Source organism: Ips typographus, linkage group LG3 (genome assembly GCF_016097725.1).
Source record: "Ips typographus isolate SLU linkage group LG3, UJ_Ityp_2.0, whole genome shotgun sequence".
NCBI lineage: Eukaryota > Metazoa > Arthropoda > Insecta > Coleoptera > Curculionidae > Ips > Ips typographus.
Genome location: NC_138424.1, coordinates 2,738,059 through 2,759,031, shown reverse-complemented (window position 1 = coordinate 2,759,031; position 20,973 = coordinate 2,738,059). Strand labels below are relative to the sequence as shown.

Below are 20,973 nucleotides of genomic sequence, written 5' to 3'. Positions count from 1 at the left end.
AAAAACATTAGTTGTAACTATTTGGCATATGGCAATTTTACAGAAATCTTGTTTTTAAGACACTTGTACAGCCTTCTGGCAATTTTTAAGAGCTTTTCATTGGACTTTAGCAGTTTGTCGAAAACTGTAGAATACCCAAAAAGAGGTTTGGCAAGTTTTGTGAGGTTTTCAGTAGTATATAAATGTCTGTGGCAATTTAAAAATGATTATAGAGGTCCTTGGCAATTTTAAAACATTCTTGGAAGATTTAGAGGACAACTTGTAACGGTCTCTGGCAATTTTTGAAATGTTTTTAGCAGTATGTAGAAACCTCTAGCATTATACCAAAATACTTCCCTTCACTGACCAATTTAAAACATTATTGGTAGGTTTAAGACATTTTTTGTGATTTTTGGGACAAGAATGGTGTTCTCCCTAATTTTTTAAGGTAAACAAATTTGAATCCACGAAAATAAAAAAAAAACTTTCTACATTTTTGAGAACTACTATTTACGTGAAATTTATATTTTATTGAGAATTAACTACGTGTATTATAATCCTCTGATGTTGCTAAATATACAGGTAAATACACGCAATATAATAGTCTGGACTGTTGGTTCTCAGCCAAATCTGCTTGTATCTTTCTTCCAATCTAAACAAGCTGACAGGTACGGAATCGGGTTGCCTTTTTAATTATTTCGCAATTTTCTGGCGGATTAATGTCGTCCTGTTGTATTTTCTAACGCCCATTATTAATCTCCTAACGTGTTTTCTCCATTTGCCAGTAAAAACAATGGCGATCGTGTGTATAAGAGAGTCGAAACGCACCTTTGTGCTCGATTAAGCAATTCTTGAATAACATTACGTTTCTAGTGTTGTTATGCAGAAGATTTTTCTTTAAGCAGAAGCGTGAATGGTTAAAAAACAATTTTTATGCAAGGGACCTCTCTAATGGTTTGTTAGCATTGTAGGTGGTTATTAAATATACAAGACAGTTTAGCGGGGCACGGTGTGAAACCTTTTTATGAGGAATTAAAGAGAAGATTAATGACCAGATTAAATTGCACATGCGACACCCACATTTATCCCCGAGCTCGGCGGCTAATTATGAAGAATTATTATTTGGACTAGCTTGACCTGTTTTCCACAAAAATTTGCGCGCAGTGAATTAAACAAATCAATTCCAAGAAAAAAAAAACTGCGAGTTTCTTAATGTTTCCACTGAGCAATATTAATTCATTTAACTGTAACTGGTTGGGTCTTGTGCATTACTTAATAACGCGTAATTGTTCAGAACAATTACACGCTGGATTACAGCTAACATAACTTTCTATTATATTGTATGAAAGGTACATATTTTCAATTGCTATTTAGTGTTTTTTTCCAGGCAAATTTGGTAGCCTTGATGATATTACCAAAAAAAAGCGAAAGGTGTGAATTGCTTAAACTGTTTTAAATACTCTTAAACAAGCCATGTTTGATGGATGTGCTCTGTTGACTGTTAAATAGTCGCTAATTGTGCATTGTGCCGTATGTAACACACACTATACTTATTGAGAAACTGGCGGTTTCATCAAGTCAAAATACACACGTTTTACGTGTTCGTGCCACTTATTGCACAATTATTACTGCAAATTGTAGCTATTTACTTCATTATGTACGCAGCCAGTTTGAAACTAAAAATGATTCACGTTTGCATTGCGTTTTTTCGACAATTTACGACCATTTTATGCGTGGACTGTTTATAATCCCGGGGCGTCGCATTTAATGCTACCCAATGTACATTGTTGGGCTCAGCGAGAGATTTTTATGTCCTATTGTGACCCACTCAACGTGTCCCTGTCAGGTTTAATGTCCAGCCGGGGCTTGCACACGAAACGGCAATTATGAGGAATTTCAAGTTTACAAAGGCGATATTCTGCTTAATGCTGCTGGAGAGCTTCTATCAACTTCCTGTGCAACAGCCAATCGTAAATTAATAGTTGAAAAAAAAAAGAAATTGCAAAGTTTTTGTCAAGATACTTTTTCATCAGGTGACGATATAAAAGGTAAAAATTGCAAGGATAAACCACTAGTCTCCCATGATTTTTTTAACTTCATAGAGGAAAAACAACCAAAAAAATATCATTTGCCTGTTTTTATTGTGATTATTTCCCTCATTGTACTAGCAGCCAATAAAATTCAATGAATCTTTCTAGTTCGACCAATGAGAGCCGTTATATACTGAATAAATCCCTAGTTGCTAAAATTTTACACTGATTATTTCCTTCCTATCAATTTTGACCAATCGCTATCAAGAATTAGTATAACAAATGTAAATTTTAAGTGGAACAACGGTCAACTTAGCTGTCAGCAGTTTTTCCGGAAAAAAAAATCGAAAAAATTTCACACTCCTCACAGCAACATAAAGAATAGTGTTACCCTTTCTAGCTTGAAAGTTATTGTTCTTATTAATTATTGTTCTTATTGTTTTCATTAAAATAAAATGTTTATTTAACTCAGGAAATAATCGTACCAAATATCCTTCGTGAAACTAATTTTTCCTGTGGAAAAATTGGAATACTCGTTTCTAAGTAGTTTGTTTTAACAAATAGCATGAGCGAGAGTGGTTTCAAATCCTCGTCTTCGACTCGGATAATTTTTAAAACCATCCCCTAAACAAACCTCTCCCTCATGCTACTTGTTAAAACAAATTACTTAGAAACTCGTTTTTCCGAATTTTTCCGGAAAAATTAAATGCACTAGGGATATTACCCCCGATTATTTCCCTCATTGTACTAGCAGCCAATCAAATTCCGAGAACCTTTCTAGTTCCACCAATGGAAACCGTTTTATACTGATTAAATCCCTGGCTGCTAAAATTTAACAGTGATTAAACACCACCTACCTTTTTCGAATACGTTTTTTGAAGAAAATTTGATATTAAACGAAACAGGATTTAGACACTTATAAAATTTAAGTTATCTTCTTCAATATTAACAATTAATAAATCACTGTAACGTACTTTTCATTAAATAATTACATAAATTAAAATATTTTGACGTATGATTGTCAATTTGAAATGTAAACAAAAATATACATGGCTGAACGAAAATCTGTCATCTGCTGGGGTGAGTTCAATATTATCATTAATTTCATCAGGTTTAGTTTAGTATTTGTGTTCTAACTATGGTGTTTTCTTGTTAATAAACTAAAATGTGGGTTTTCAGGAAATAATCTTGACATATACCCCTCGGCGTTCACGTTTTATCACGTAAAATGTGCATTGGTAGGTTTTTTGCAAAATTTTTCTTTTAGGCAAATGGTTTCGACTAAATAATTCTTTAAATTTTTTCATTCTCAATCATTTTGCAAAAAATCACCTATGCACAGTTTACCCGATAAAACTTGAACGTCTCGGGATATAACCTATGAAAAATAAACTTTTTTTAACATTGATGATTATCTCTGAAAACCTAAAAACTGCCAAAAACCTCTACAAGTGTCTGTCTGCCCCTACAACTAAAGCTTTCATGAATTTTATAATATTGACAGAGAATTGTTTATACTATCTGAAAATCTCCTAAAAATTACCAGAAGCCTCTATAAGTGTTTATTTTTTTAACAGAGACCTTTGAATATCATAGACAATCAAATAAATATTGTCAGAAGTCCCTATAAGCCTTTAATCATGACAATAATCCTGTAAAAAGCCTCTATAGGTAATCTGAAACTTAAAAAATGGTTTCAACATTGACAGAGACTTCTAATATCCCGAAAAACCTACTAAAAATTGCCAGAAACCTCTACAAGTGTTCTAAAAGTTCCAATTTGTTTAGAATTGTCAGAGACCTGTAATTATCACGAAAAACCAGCTAAATATTGTCACAAACCCCTTCTTCTTCTTAGGACGCCGTCTCCCTACGGAGGTTGGCGATCCAACTGGCTATAATGTAAAATGTAAAACTGCTAGAAGCCTCTATAGGAGTTGTGAGGCTTCCAAAATTGTTTTAACATTGAAAGAGACCTCGAAATACCACAGAAAACCTCCTAAAAATTGTTAGAAGCCTCTACAAGTGTTCTAAAGCTGCCAAGTATTTTCTAACATTGACCGAACCTTTAAATATCACTACAAACTTACTAAAAATTGTCAGAAACCCTTATAAGCGTCCTAAACATTATAAAAATTCTGTAAAATTGCCAGAAGCCGCTACAGGTGTTCTAAAGCTTCCAAGAATTTTTGAACATTGACAGAGGCTTCCTAAAAATCGCTAACATTTTAAGAATTTTGTAAAGTTGCCAAAGAGGTGAAAAGTGACTTAAACAGTAATAATTTAGAGTGTAACGTTTATGTTATAATCTACATCCGCTAAAGTCATTTTGGAAAGCCTCTAAACACTAATAAAAACCTACAAAAATTGCCAGAGGCTTCTACAAGTGCAATTATTCACATTTAATTATAAAAGCGTTTGTTTAAAGTTTTTGAATCTAGACTAGATGCTCAAAATTATTTTCTCTCGGCATTTTCAGGAAAACTGTATAGAGAATGTAACAGAAACTGAGGTTTTAAAATTTCTCAATATTTCTAGAAAAGGCTTCTTAAATTTTATCGCATCATCCTGTATATAAAGAGAGTAATTTTAAGATAAACCCGTATAAGTAATTAAGATACCAAGGGCATTATAAGGACAATAATGCAACACGAGGGCCTCTGGGCCTATTTCCTATAATGCCTTGTGGTGTCTTCAATGTTTAATGTCCGACTTTGACCTTAATAGGTGTCATTATTGATGAAATAATAGCCTTGTCGGACATTAAAATTATAAACCTCCTAGAAATGCAAACTTTGACTAGTACCTACTGACTAATACATTTTTAAATTCACCTAAATTACTGCAATTCAGTATAACTTAAGTAAAAAGCTATTACTGACATTACTATTATATCCAAACACAAGCAATAAGTTAATTCTACCATTACCGACTATCGGAAAATATTATAGCGGTCTTTTTTGTTAAAACCAACCTTAATGGCTTCCAACACAGTTAAGAGTAGCTCTTACTCTCTCTCTCGCTGTGGCAAGAGGAAACAGAATTCTTAATAATTATATTGCTGCGATAGTTGTTTAGTATTCAGAAGGAGTTATTTATTTAAAGCCGACCCAAAGTTCGGTACGCTAGGAGCGGATCTGTGTTTCCCAAGGCGGAGTCCATAATATATGATGCCGTAAATCAAAAGACACCTAACTGTGGCAGCCAGATAAAGTCTTATTTAAAATTAATTTATAAGTCAATTTCACCGGTCTCGGTTTACACTGTCTCTACACAAAACGGTTAAGAATACGTATATTTGTTTATTGATTAATAATTTGTTTAGGAATTCCAAATTTTTAACTTACAGAAGAGTGACAGTGAGGTGGGAAACCTAACCTAGCTATTTTTCTACGTAATAATAACGATTTTTTTAATAGAAATATAGTCCAGTTCCATTGGCTATCATTTAAATCAAAATTAACTAATAAAAAAATTATCCAATTTACGTATACTAATATCCATAACATTTTCCTCTCCAAAACTGGTAAATTGTGACGACTATTCAATATTGCATAAATGGAATACTCATTATTTACGTGCGTTTTTACTCGATACAACATTAATCGATTTAACACTTGCCCCGTATCATTTACTAAAAATTTAGCAACATTATGAAATTTCAAACAGAAAATAATAATAACAATTTATCGGGTCTTTTCCCTTCGCGCACCGTTGATCGCACATAATAGACAGTTAATTGCCACTATTAAACGTGTTTTTGTGCAAAGAAAATGGCGATTTTTTTTTGAAATATTGCCGCATAATTTGTCCGATCGATTTGTCCTGGATACGCGGATTTTTTCTATTTGCTTCATCGACACGGATTAGTTTTACAATCAGTCCACATGTTCAGTATTTGCGTAAATCACAGCATTGTTTGTGGTTTGTGATTGTGATCTGCTTTTCTTGACCAATCACAAACCACTCACTGTGAACTTTGTTTTTTCTTTTGGTCCAAGATTTCGGATTCAACCGCGATATGATCTGAAAATCACACATGACACCATGATTACAAATAACAAGGAGGTCACGTGACCTTTGGATCATAAGGCGTTTACAGCACAAACCGAAAATAAAAACGGCTCTAATGTATTCGTTATTAAGTACAGCATAATTGTCAGGATTAGTCTCTAGTTAGTTCACAATTAATGGATAACAACAAGAACAAGGTGAAATACCAGTTATCATTTGAGTATTAGGAACTTTCAGAAACTATCAACATCAGCTGTTGGTATGACAAAACTAGGTTAGAACTTTCATTTGTCGGCATTTGTTTCTTCATTTTTTTGTTGAAAATTGGTTGTTAAGTGTAATTTAGGTGAGACCTTCATTGAATGCGTTATGACAGATTGTCCTACGTAAACATCACTCTCCTAGCCTAGCTATGAATTCCTCTTAGTTGTCACTGTCATTTCAAAATTGACTGTCATCTTGTTGACGCAACAGCCAACTATGTTTTACATTATGTTGGCTAAATCTTGGATTAGTGCTTGTTTGGAAAATAACCAAATTGCATAGTAACCGAACTGAATTTCCAATTGAGACTACTAATTATTGAAAGATCGAATCAGTTTAAAAAGCCTTAAGAACTGCTTTCCATATTTTCGCTATTCCATTTCACATACCTACTCGTCTATGCCGTTGAGGCAGGTCGTTGATTTCGGCACACAAAGGCTTGCCAGCCTCGAATTTTCGAGTGCACTAGACCGCGTTTTAGAGCCCCCACCGTCATGATAATGATTATTAAAAAGTCGCTTGGGTTGCATAACGTTACCTTTGACGAGCGCGAAATTTTGCCTCCCCCATTCCCCCCAAGACTCCACTAAAGTTTCCTTTTTTTTTGTTGCAGAATGAAGTAGCCAAAAAGAAGTTCAGCCCGCCGTACCGGGCTGGCTATTCACTATAATGGGGTTCGTGCTTCGCACGTTGCCATTTCTGGCCGCTCTTGGTCATTGGTCCAATGGAGAGCAAGGTAAGATTTAAAATTTAAACGATATTAATAACGATTCGAGCTCAAGTTCACAAGTAAACGTCAATTATCTGCGGGACTCCATAGTCAGGACGTTGCACCTTCTTCGTGTAGAGAAAAACTGGCCTTAGATGGGTCATTCGTCGTGTAGCGTTCTCGATTGCGGTGGGAAAAGTCTAACTTGAACGACCGTTACTACTGGAAGAACCCGACCTCGGGGCACCCCGAAGATTTCTCTTATAACGTGTCGTAAATTACAGTGAGCGAATTACGTCGTACTGGCAGTACCGCGATCGCGATAGAACACCTGATTTATTGACATCAAGTTAATTTTAGAGTTTTTGCAACTCGACCAACCAAATACACTCGATAATTACGTTATTTTCTTTCCACACAACGATTTATACGGAATTATTCTAAAATGTAGTCTTTTTTTAGTAAAGAAAACCATCACCATCGTCATTGTCTGATAAGTAGACTCCGGATTAAAAAGCACTAAAGTCGTGAAAAAAAGCGCTTAAAAAGCAAAATTATTTTCTTCAAAAAAGCATAAAAATCTGTAAAAATGCACAAAATTCTTTCAGAGATGCAAATTTTTTTTAAGTTTTACTTCTACACATTTTTTGAAGATTTCAAATTGCTTTAGAAGTATACGGAAGATTTTAGACTGTTTTGAAACAAAAGGTTTTTGAACTACTTGAGAGCATTTGGAAGGTTTTTGTACTGTTTAAACAGCATATTGTGGGTTCTGGAATGCTTTAGAGGCATTTGGAATCTCTTACACGGTTCACAACATTTTTTGGAAGCTTCTAAACTGCTTTAATATCTTCTGGGAGCTTCTAGACTAGTTGAAAAGCGTTTGGAATCTTTTAGACTGTTCTAAATGATTTTGAAAGCTTCTAGACTGTTTTGAAACGCTTCCTACTGCTTTAGAAGCATTTTGGAGTTTCTGTAGTGTTTTGAAATCTTTCTAGACTACTTTAGGAGCATTTAAGGTTCTGGACTGCTTTTAAAACATGTGAATTTGAAGTTTTGGAAGCTTTTAAACTGCTCTAGAAGCATACGGTAGCTTTTAGACTGGCTTGAAATTTTGTGAGAGCTTCTAGACTAGTTAAAGATTATTTGGAAGGCTTTAGACATATTTTGCAGTTTCTGTAGTGTTTTAAAACCTTTTTAGACTACTTTAGAAGCATTTGAAAGGTATTTGGGCAGTTTAAAGAGCCTTGAAGGTTTTGGACTGCCTTTAAGACATTTTAAACCTTGTATTAGACGGTTTCAGAAACTTTTGGAAGTGCTTTAGAAGCCTACGGAAGCTTTTGAGAGTTTTTAGATAAATTGAAAAGCATTTGGAAGCTTTTAGACTGTTCTAGGCTGCTTTGTAAGCGTTGCAATGCATTTAAAGAGGTTTTATAGAGTTCTGGAATGTTTTTACATTTTTTTAGACTACTTCAGGAGTATTTGGAATTTTTTTGGTCAGTTATATAAAGGGGTTAGGTTAGGTTAAATTTGTAAATTGATACTTCATTTGCAACATGTTTTTGTCGTTTCAAATATCTCAATATAGCAATTTTTGTCAAAGCAGTTATTAGTTGAGTTTATTTTTAAAAAATTGAAAAGCTTGTTTTGTAAAAAACTAGTTAAACCATACAAAAATAGCAGTAAATAACCACAAAAAACTAAAATAAGCACAAAACGAAGAAAAAAGCAAAAAAAGCATTAACAAAATCTGTCAAAATGACGCGTTTTTACATAAATCGTTCACATTAGATGTCAAAGGTTGGTTGCTTTTATTATTTACAAAAAGCAAAATTTCTAGAAATCCGGACTCTACTGATAAGTGTCAATCTCTTCATTGATTTGGCTAAGGAAAAGGTGAAGATTTCTTTCTAAGGCCTTCTAAATTTATTTAATTTTGAATTTCAGTTCATTGTGTAACTGTCATGTGGATCCAATATTGTATATTATATTGTCCCATAAAGTAAATATTTTTTATGACTAAAACTTAATTAATGGACGATAACGAATACAAAATCGTTCATTAATCAGTTCCATTAATGCATGATCTTCTCAGGCAACCAAATACGCTCATATGGGTATTGTTCTATCCTTTTTTATTTGTATGAAACAGAGAGATATAAGCACACATTCATTAGTTGACATCCACCATCCACTAACTGTCATTGTCATTGTCAAGGGTGTCTGTGATTTCGGTTTGCCGTGTCGCCTATACAACTGACAGTTAGTTTTTTCAAACTTTGCAGTATTATAAACTACAGTAGACGGAAAAACGTTGTAATCAACTTTTATATTCATTAATACACTCGTTGGTTAAATAACTCTTCGTTTAGACTGTGAATGTTTAATGCTCCCAACCGACTAGAAAGCCTTGAAGATGCTTGTCAAAAATTCCAATATGGCTGAACTAGTGTTTGCTGCTACTGTCAAAATAGTTTTGGTTTGGATTGAATTTGAACAGTTTTTAAAGTTGTTTACTGTCTGGAACAAAGTTTTAAAGAGTTGAGGATGAAGGTAGGTTAATTTAAAAGTATCTGCATTGGAAGTTATGCTGACATATGAGCTGATCCTTAAATATTCTAGTCACCAGTTTCGTTTGCTTTTTTCAATGCTAATAAAAGTACAGAAATACGAAATATTCAATTTTACTTCTTAACAGACCATTTTACTGCATTTGTTTACAAATTAAAACTAACCACTGACGCCGCCATTTAAATCCAGTTTCCACGCATTATTTATAGTAGGCGTTGTCGCAACCCAACTGCTGTCAAGCCAGCTTGATTTTCAAATTTGTGACGTCATCCCAATTTTGTTTCAATTTCCGTACGATGACAGCCGTCAGTTGTCTGATAGCTGACGTTTTAAAGGTCAAGAGTAAGTTCACGGTTGATGTTTGTGATTGGTTAAAAAGAGCAGCAAGCTGAAAGCTACTTATTTGACTTATTTGAAGCTTTTTAAGACCAGTTTTGACTCATTTGACTAACAATAATAATAGTAATTTAGCTAAATTTAATTATTAACTTACTGACTTAGACTAAAATTGTGTTTTTATCAAAACAAATATATCAGAACAGGTCCGGCACATACATCATCTACGTCGATTCACATTACTTTAGGGCCCGACGTTAAAAGGGACATTTCACTGCAAACACCGTAATTAAGGACAATTACCCACGTAACTGTGCTTGGATAATTACTAATTACGATCCGCTGCGAAGATGGACTCACAACAGCACTGATATCAAACAATAATAGGCACTTATTAACTCCGAGGAGTTTTACCATTCTCGGTTCGTTTTAAGGGTTGGTTTTTTCAGTCCTTAATGTTATTAAGAAGCCTGTGAAGAAAAGCCTTCAAAATTCTAGTGCAAAAAAGTGACAGACCGATACTAACATGAAAAACAAAACTTTTTAACAAACTAAAAAAAAAGACGTTCACTAGCCATTTTAATTGATATTAATGAATTATTTAATTACACTTGCATAAAACACATTACTACCGTTTTTGCGATAATAACAGGTACAATGACTGTTTAAATGTCAACCCATGTTGGCCGCTAGATTACTTGCAATATCTTAAGTACGGTTTTTTCAACAGCATTCAGGTCGAATTACCCAACACTTGGAGAGTAATGGTTAACATGAGTGCAGAATGCACACAAAAAAATTAATTAATGTTGTTTCTGACTATGCTCAACAAGGTGTGAATAGGGAAAAATTCACTTCGAGGATGTTTTAATAATAAATTATGGGTTTTAATTAACTTTAGTCTGCCAACGTTAAAATTGTTATAAAAAAAGTTTACAAATTTACGTTTTAAATGTGTTTCTATATCGAAAATGAAACAAAATTAGAATGTCACAGGTGCAAAAATTGGCCAAAATATTGAAAAAAGGCCAGAAACTTTTACTGTGTCCAGGATTTTTTTTAATATTGCCAAAGGCTTTAAGAATGACCTTAACAAGTAATGAACGGTTCTCCACAATTATTTTGGAAATAACAGAGATTTGCTAGTAACTAGAGTCTGATTACTATTAATTCAATTTACGAAAATCAGTTTTGATGTCATACCAATTTTGTTTGAACTTGAGTATACTTACATAGTTTAAAACACTATTTACGTACTCGGATATCGAAAAGTCGTGTTTCTTATAAAAGCGCCCATTTATATTAAAATAGTTTATCTGTAAAACGTTTAAGTATTATTAAACGTCTAACTGTTACTAGGGCCGTAAAGTGTTCGTGTAAAAGATAAAGCTTACTTAATACTAGGCGAGACTAAATTTGTCTTCATTTTCTCCGAAATGAAGCGTTTTAAAAGGTCTGGCTTGCTCATTTTTCGTTTGAGTAATGGCGATTTCAATCCCCTTAATAGAAGCACAAGCATTCTCCAATGTCTTTGTTTGAGGAAAACTGAGGTGAAAGCACCAAAAACAAGTTATTTACGCGACTGAAAATATACTCTGGCAACAATGCAATTTTTTGTGACGTCATTCTAATTTTGTTTGATTATCAGTATAGGGGACTAATTTTTGTTTTATATTACTTAATTGATTTTGGGAGTCAGGATGGGATCGTAAAATCACAAAAATAAAATAAGGAAATGAGTAGTTTTCCTTGGTTTATTTATTGTTTGGACAGGGCTAGTTGACAGTTGTGTCATTAGTGTCATCTGTCAAATAGACTGACGTAACGATAGAACTGTGATTGCACAGGGTTGAGGTCAATCATCAAGTGAAGAGGTTTTTAAATGTCATTTGTTTACAGCTTGAGTCAGTTGTTTTGACTATTTTTTAACATTTAAACTTTGACAGTTGCAAGCTCAATTTTTTTAGGGTCACGTGACTGTTTTGTTTAATTTGAAATTTGACAGTTTTTCGCAAAATTTTGGAGTTTAAAACTCATTTTCAACTTTGGCAGTTTCATTTTGACGCCCCAAGCAATTTTCAGGTTCAAAACTGTATTTATTAAAACCCTGTAACGGTTTTGACTATTATTTACACATATTTTTTATTCAGTTGACACTTGAAGTTTGACAATTCTAAATTTATTTTTTTAGGGTCACCTAACTGTTTTACTGAATTTAAACTTTGATACTTTCACAACTGTATTTATTAGCGTCACGTGGTTGTTTAGACTATTTTTTTAAACTAAATTTTTTCATTTTGAACGTTGTTTTCCCATCCCTAGTTGGGAATATGTTCGACAACACTCAAAACATGTAAACCAACACTGTATGCCGCGTTCTTAAATTATTGAAACAAATGAGAAGGTAAAGGTGCATATCTAATCTCCCCTTCGATCTACGGTTTAATCTGTGTAGAAGATCGCATTACATTCACTCAACCTGCCGAAATAACTCCGGTTTTGATTTCCTGAGGTCAAAGAGTGGACAGGTGGCTTAAGAACTGCAATTTCCAGTTAAATTTAATGGGGGCAACGTTAAAAATCCATTATTTGCGGGAGTACTTATCTCTAGTCCTAAAGTGATGTCTTAATGCGGTTTAAAGTAACTTTCTCACGACTAAAAGCGCATTAGATGTTATCTCGATTGAGCGAGCAAAAATTGGAGCCCCGACAATTTTTCTGAAATGCGTTATTAAAAATGTGAATCGTCTTTTTATTCACCGGATGGTATAATTTACGACATTATGATGAGTTACTCCAATAGAAATTACTACTTTGTTCAACAAGGCAGTCAGTTATTAGGGAAAAGGTTAAGAAATCTAAACAGTTTCTAAGTTAACATAGGAAGCTTAAATGGGCTTTTATTACCATCAAAGTTTTTTATAACAGAACTAAAATTCAAGGTAGTGTAGGCATGTTGACAGTTGTTCATTATGTTTTTTCTAAAAATCATTTTTGTCAAAAATAGTATAAGAATAGCATGTCTGAACCGTTGTGTGTTCAGCATGGAGTACCACAGGTAACTGTCTTGGGGAAATTGCTGTTGCATCGAGCTGTTCGCAGATGATACAATGATTTACATATCTGGGAGTAACTTGAATCTTATGCAGACGAACGTAAACAATGATTTGGAATAGTATATTTCATTACCAGTACAGAAATGAGGATTTTTCCGTGCGCGCGTGACAAATTCAAAGAAAGAAGGAAGTCATGCAAGAACGGAAAATCCATTTCTGGACGAGTAATGAACGATATTTTTTATTATACTTAGGTACCTGAAATCAACATAAACAAAAAATATCGCAAAAAATTATTAAGAAAATCGGGAATATTTATTTTTATTTTGAAAACAGTAAAAATGTAAGTACATACAACTCAAATTAACAAAAAAAAATACAAGTAGGTAATTCTAAGAAAATTAATTTTGGACAGAACCGTTATTATTAATAGTAATATTTATTGTACAATTCGTATTATTGTTGAAGCTCAATCCCTTTTGCATTTCTTTTTGTTGAACTAAAGACTCTTCTAAAGATGTTGAAGCGGAGTGTTCGTGTGTGCTTTGGTTCTCTTGATTGACTGTTACAGATGTTGTAGTTTCCAAGTTACAAGGGCTAAACAACTTCCGTGATACTTCAATTTTTCTTTGTATGGACTCTTCTATATATCCTTCTGCTACATTGGAAGAAAGCCATCTTCCGTGTCTTTTCAAAGTGAGCAAATCACCGCCGTTTTCCACCAACATGGTTGCCGAAGAGCGCCTTAGCCCATGTCCGGTATATTCTTCGGGATTTTTTAGTTTTAGGTATTTTGCCAATAAGTTTTGAAATACCACTGATAGTATGGCACCCAACATGTTGAGCGTAACATCTTTGGTTTCGGTATGCAACAAATAATCTTCTACTCTCCATATGTTTAGGGCGGAGATCTGCGTATTTACGGTAAATTGTATAGGGATCGAATTTGCAATTTTCATTGGTAATGGTAAAACTTCTTGACCTGTGAGTTTTTCCATCTCGTAAAAACACGACAAGGAAACGCCCATTATCTTCCACATCATCTAAACTCAAACGTATTAAATCATCTCTGCGGCATGCACCGAAGATGCCAAACACTAAAATTACTTTTGCTAGTAGATATTCGCCATCTGAAGCTTCACATAGAAATTTGGTTACTTGTTCTGCTGTAAGAATCTTGGATTTCTTTGGTATATATCCTACAGCTTGTCGTTTCAAAAAAGCAATCGTTTTTGGATATTGATGGTGAGTATTTTCTTTTATTGCCAAACAACTCTTTAACATAGAGAATCGACTCCATAAAGTGGAGGATTTCATAGTGTTGGCTTTTTCAGAAAAATATACTAAAAGAATATCGTCACTCACAATTTTGATTCGTTTCTGAGTCCGCCATTCGGTAAAACTGTTATATTCTTGTTCATATCTCAACCTGGATTTCACTGGTAATAAATCTGCACTCACTTCTGCCGCTCGTTGTAAGATATTTTCGGGAATATCCCGATTTTCTTCACAATCTGAATTCATTTTTGCAAAATGTAATATATACATAAATACTTAATTTTCACTGACAGAAAATAAAATTTGTCATTAATAAATAAATCGTTGCTATAGACACATTACTCGTTTCTTTTTTTTCTTCGGGTTGCCATAGGATATCTAGTATCATGGATATCTATGTTTACTATTAAGCGCACGGAAAGAGGGATCGGGAAAAAATTTCCGTGCGCTGTTCCGAAAATGTCATATTTACTGTATTTTATAAACAGTTGAAAATGTAGTATTTTCTGTTAAGTATAATAAAAAATATATTTAGATGGTTATGTAAAAATAAGCTTAGTGTCAATCCACTCAAGTCAAAGTTATGTCTGTTTCGAAACTCGAAAGTTTTCAAAGAAGGTCGGCTACATTTCGAGAGTAGGAAGACAATTGTCTATGGAGACCAGACTGTTATAGTATAACTGTATTGCGGCCCCTCATCTCAAGTTTTGTTCTGCTTTTTTGTACGGTCTACCTGGTTTTAAGATAGATCAGATCCATATTGTGCAAAATCGAGCAATGAGGTGCATATTGCGATGCAACAGGTATACATACTCCCATCGTAACAATGTCCACGACTTTAAGCATGACTCTAAGCATGATTATGTTTGCCATTCACGTGTTTGTGTTTAAATTAAAAAATGGCCTGTTACCACCCTATACAAGGGGATCAAGTCTTTTAACGAAGTCCACAGTTACAACACGAGAAACTGTTCTGATTTTATTTTGAGTGGAAATTGTATGTTCAATTCAGTATTGTACAAAGGCCTTCAAGATTTTAATTTGTTACCCAATGTAATAAAAAAGTGTGATAATTTGAACAATTTTAAAAGAGCCCTAAGACAACATGTTGTAATTTAAGTGCTTTAGCTTGTTTTTGTATGTTTTTACTTTTAATTCGTTACTTGTTTATAAACCGGTCCATATTTGTCCATTTTATTTATTTTATTTTTACATTAATTTTAATATTTTTATATTTGCATGATTTGTCATTGTTATTATCAACAGCCAAAATGATAGGGATGTGGGAATGTTGGTATCGTTACACAGGCAATAAAAAAACATTACTATCTTTATAAAAGAAAAAAACTAAAGTAATTTAAGGTGAGGTTGAACTGAAAACCAACATTAAAACACGTTAATTGGCTTGTCTGATTTATATTTTGAATCGCTTTTTGTTAGACTACGGGGCTCATATTTCAACGGTTGGTGGTATAGCGTGTTCTTGTCCTTATATAAAATTATACAACGGCCTAGAACAGATTTATAGCGGCGTAACATTAGCCTCATGCATTCCAAATTACCGTCAATTATCGACGATATTTCAGAAAATTGACGTATTGAGGCGATAAATTAGTAATTTATATATTAGTTACTTTGTACAATTATTGGGTTTTTTGTGTAATGTTTGCCTGGCAATTTGGTTGTGAAATTATCCAGGTGAAAACAAAAGGTTCCCATTTGAGTCGTTAGCATCATCAACTAACTCATACTGCGAGCGTTATTATTATTATTTTCGCGTCTCGGTAAGTAAAGCGTTATATACCGCTATTTGAACACGTATATGCATTTAAATTGTGTAGTTTATGAATACGAATGCGTTGCGAAGACATCATTCACCCGGTAAATGTACACTGAATATCTTTTAGCATCTTTATTAATCTTAGAAACGATTTAATATTTAATAACCGCCTAGTAACGGTACCATTCCCCACAGCTCATTCGACCTCCACTTTTCCGACTTCAAACCACTAAATTGTTGATTTATCTTCTAAATAGTTGAGGGTTTGTTACCGTGTCATGTTAAATCTTTTACAATCTAAGCCAATTAACCGGTGTATGCGGGAGAACAAAAACTTTTCGTGTTTCTCTCGACTTTTTTCAATACAATCAACCTTTTTGGTCACGATTTTGGACCATATTCGATTCGTAAATCTCGTCGACTCGCTTGTCCTATTTTCCATTGAATATTGAAGGCGAGCCTACTAAGAATAACATGGCTTTTCTGAAGGATTTACTAGTTTTCTAGTAAACTTTACATTTACCATTCACCAATTCGATAAGAGGAACACACAAGTTTCAAGGTATTTTCTGAATAACATGCGTTTTCTTATGTTTCTTGGAATGGTGTTAATTGTTGGTGGATTGTAAATATAAATTAAGTTGTATATTAAGTTGTTTACATTATGTGAAACTTAAGAGACATTTTTTTTAAATAAAGTAACATTCACATAACAGTGCATTTGTTTTGCTAATGGTAAGTCGAGGGGTAGATCGCCGAGGTAATTTGGTGTACACACTCTTGAGGCATTTGAGAGTATTTTGAGGCATTGTCTGTATATTTCAAAATGTAGTGTATTAATACAACAAAATTGACTGAAAATTGAACAGAACAGCATAGGCACATGTAATTATTATGGTAAAATCTTGGTTACATGATATTAAGTTGAAACAATATTCATTACAAATTATTACAATACTTTACCAATTTTTTAACATTTAAATTACATTTTTAAGGTCATGTGACTGTTTTTGACAGGTGTCAACTAGTTTTTACAGTGATGCAAGTTCAAAATTGTCTAAATTTAAATTACCAAATGATCAACATTTAAATTACATTTTAAAGTCACGTGACTGTTTTTCACAATGTCAACTGGCCTTTACAGTGTTGCAAGTTCTAAAATGGCATAATCAAAGTCACGTGATGTGTCTCTTGCAATTTTAGCTTTTACAACTGTCTAAAATAGTCTAAATTTAATTTACCAAATTTTTAAATTTTAAACCACATTTTATAGGTCACGTGACTAATTGTGACAGATGTCAACTGGCCTCTACAGTGTTGCAAGAACATGCAGAATTGCATTTTCAACGTCACGTAACGTGTATTTTACAATTTAAATTTTTACAACTGTCTAAATTTAATTTACCATTTTTCAAAGTTTAAACTGCGTTTTGAAGTTCACGTGATTGTTTTTGACAATATCAACTGGCTTTTACAGTGTTGCAAGCCCAAAATTGTATTATTACCGTCACGTAACGTGTATTTTACAATTTCAACTCTTAAAGCTGTCTAAATTTATTTAACCAAATGATCAACGTCGAAATTACATTTTAAAGTCACGTGACTAATTTTGACAGATGTCAACTGGCCTGTACAGTGTTGCAAGAACATGCAGCATTGCATTTTCAACGTCACGTAGCGTGTATTTTGCAATTTAAGTTGTTACAACTGTCTAAATTTAATTTACCAAATGATCAACATTTAAATTACATTTTAAAGTCACGTGACGTGTTTTTCGCATTGTCAACTGGCTTTTACAGTGTTGCAAGCTCTAAAATAGCATAATCAAAGTCACGTGATGTGTCTCTTGCAATTTTAGCTTTTAAAATAGTCTAAATTTAATTTACCAAATTTTTAAATTTTAAACCACATTTTATAGGTCACGTGACTAATTTTGACAGATGTCAACTGGCCTCTACAGTGTTGCAAGAACATGCAGAATTGCATTTTCAACGTCACGTAGCGTGTATTTTGCAATTTAAGTTGTTACAACTGTCTAAATTTAATTTACTATTTTTCAAAATTTAAACTGCGTTTAACTTGGTTACTATGACAGTTAGTGCAAACGTCAAAAAATATTTTTTGTTTGTCAGAATTTGGAAAAAAAAAAAAAAAAATTTGTCACGTGACCATAAAAAAATTAATTACAAGGGTGTATTTCGAGCAATAATATTGTGAGGTATTTTAAAGGCGTTTCAAGGTATTTTGTATGCAAAAAGGCATTTTGGTGTACAAAAAATTATCGGCGGTCTACTCCTCGTGGTAAGTGCACTGCAAGAAGTATACAAATGACATCATTCACAATAAACTCAAAATTAAAGTTACAAAATAGATCTAGATAATTATTCTCTACCCTAATAAGTTACAAAAAAAATCAATAAGGTACAAAGTGAACAAACATTAACAAACAAATACAAAGAGTATTCCTTAAAATTTTCGAATTTTGAACAGTTAATTGATAACAAACGTCTGAAATGGCTCTCCTTATTGGTTGCTTGTATTAAAGAGTAAAAAAACGTATTTTGGCGAAAGTATTAAGCTGTAGTAACATAAGCCAACTTGTTTAGTCAGAATGAGTTAAAATGAGATATACCTTACCGTTGTAATAGCCATAAAGTTTATGTGAATGTTGCTTTAAATAACAATTTTTTGAGACTTTTAGACAGTTTCAACTACTGGAAGTATAGATGCAGAAAAGATGTATTATCTGCTAAATTTTAATAGAAAATGAATCATTACACTCCACACTGTTGTCTGCCAGCATTATTTTACCTCTTTACTATAGAATCAGAATAAAACCGGATCAACTTCAACAAACAGTTGATAAATCTTTATGCCAATCCATTTGGCTATCAATTTCCTGTAGTTACTACTCTTTGTAATAAAAAAATGGATCACTTACCTTATTTAAGTTAAACTCTAACATTTTGCATTTAATATCCCTGTCTCTTTTTTGTTAAACAGCCATTATGCTAATAACAAGTCTACACGTGCAGCTTTTGCGTAAATCTCAGCAAGCTGAAAGCTGCTTTTTTAACCAATCACAAACTATTTCAACAATGATTTTCGCAAATTCTGCACACATTACACTAAACAAACGATTCTCTTAATCAAACATCAGACCTTTTTTAAAACCTTCTCCATATAGTCATAATTCATTAATAACTTGCGCCTTTGTTTTTATTAAAAGCTAGATAGACTGGAGGCCAAACGAGATGACTTTTAATGGGTCTGAATGTTGCAAAATTAATTTCAACGTACACACAGTGAACGGAATTCGTATCTCGTTTGTTAAGTGTCCAAAAACTAGGTTAAAACCTTTTTGCTTTGTTGGTCAAGTCACGGCTTTAAAAAAAAAAGTACCTACACTTCAAACTTCCCCGTTTTGTCAACAATTGGCCACTAGAAGTAATACCGCTTCAAATGGACTGCGAAACATTGGAACTTTCGACTTTCCATGCCTGGAAAAGTTTAGAAATATTTCCCGTTTTTATGTTGCTCGTGCCAACCAATCTAGAATTAACTGCAAGTTAATTAACTCTTTATTATTTTACTTAGAATTCCGTTTAGGTCTGGTGCAAGATGATTTATGGTTCACGGGTAATTAGTAGGTAGATTGAAACGTTACATTAGCTTGTTTACTTTGTAGATTAATAATTATTACATTTTTCAGTGACTGTTACGTAATTGTATTATGGATTAACTTGCCTCAAGGAAATTTACCTTTTTTTGGGTATAGATATAGCCATAGACTTTAAACTTTGATAAAGCTTATAATTAATATTTAAAATAAAACTCCACTGTTTAGACTTTTCGAAAAAAATCATCACTTTAATTTATTATTTTGACAAAAAAACATACACACTCTGTAAAAAATGTCAAATTGCGATTGTCAATTTGACACACACTACACGTAACAGAATCACCGCCCTCTATACTAGAAAGCCTAAAATGTCACTTTTTATGGCGGCGTTAGCTGTTGTCGTTTTATACACAAATGTATGCAGATGTAGTAAGAAATATGTTTTTTTTTAAATTATTTCGTGTAGTTGATTGCAAGTTGTGAGTAAAAAATCAAAGAAAGGCTTATTCCCAATCCAGATATCTATAGATAGAGCTTTTTTAACAAATTGGTTAGAACATTTATCCTGGAAAGTACAATACACAGCAAACTAGTTTAAACACTGTTCAATGTAAGAAAATCTGTAAATATTTAATAAAACTAGGTAAGCAAAACTGGTAAATGGTTCTTATGGCATTACCAAGAACATTCATTCAAAATTATTTTTGTTGCTCTCACAATGAAGGATGCTTTAAAATGTAACTCACATACCTGTGCATGTAACAAGTACCTAATAAGTTTACTGTACTAGAAAGCACTTGTACCTACCATTGCCATTGAGTATAGTGTTGGAGTAAAATCATCTCACTTCAAAGTATTCAACCACTGTTGAGTTAGATCCGGTAAAAAACTGACACGAATGGGCTTTTTCCTGAATTGCTGTTACAAGGTGGCTTGAAAAACTTATGAACGGCAGCAAACAAAAATAACTTACTCAAATAACCTCAAGTTTTGATTTTAAACCGTTAAAATTCATCTAATCCTCAAAAAACTCAATTTCCACAATACAAACAAACGCAAACTGTCACCACTATTTCCGCCATATTGGAATTTTTGACAAGCACCTTCTAGGCTTTCTAGTATAGTAGGCGGTGAACAGGATGCGTTCAGAGTTGACATTATCAACTTTTAAGTGCGCAACATGAAATTTTTGGAAAAAAGTCCAAGTTTTGGCAATTATTAAAGCATTTCCTCCTTTAGAAAGTGCTTAAAATTGGCTTTTAACCCCTATTTGCACCGTTGTATTTAGTTTAAACCACGTTCAAGTTAAACGTGGTTCAGATTGGGATTTATTT

The 20,973-nt window shown here is 33.2% G+C and overlaps 1 protein-coding gene across 9 annotated transcripts in view; it reads left to right on the top strand.

Annotated features, from left to right (window-relative positions):
- Eph (Eph receptor tyrosine kinase) overlaps window positions 1-20,973 on the top strand; it is a 149,857-nt gene that overhangs the window by 19,434 nt on the left and 109,450 nt on the right. For all 9 annotated transcript variants that reach the window (XR_014177816.1, XR_014177813.1, XR_014177815.1 and 6 more), the window contains exon 2: window positions 6,901-7,023. Coding sequence is in view for 4 of the 9 variants with exons in the window: in XM_081976725.1 (XP_081832851.1) it covers window positions 6,957-7,023 (67 nt within the window). In the remaining 5 variants the exon portion in view is untranslated. The remainder of the gene's footprint in view (window positions 1-6,900; window positions 7,024-20,973) is intronic.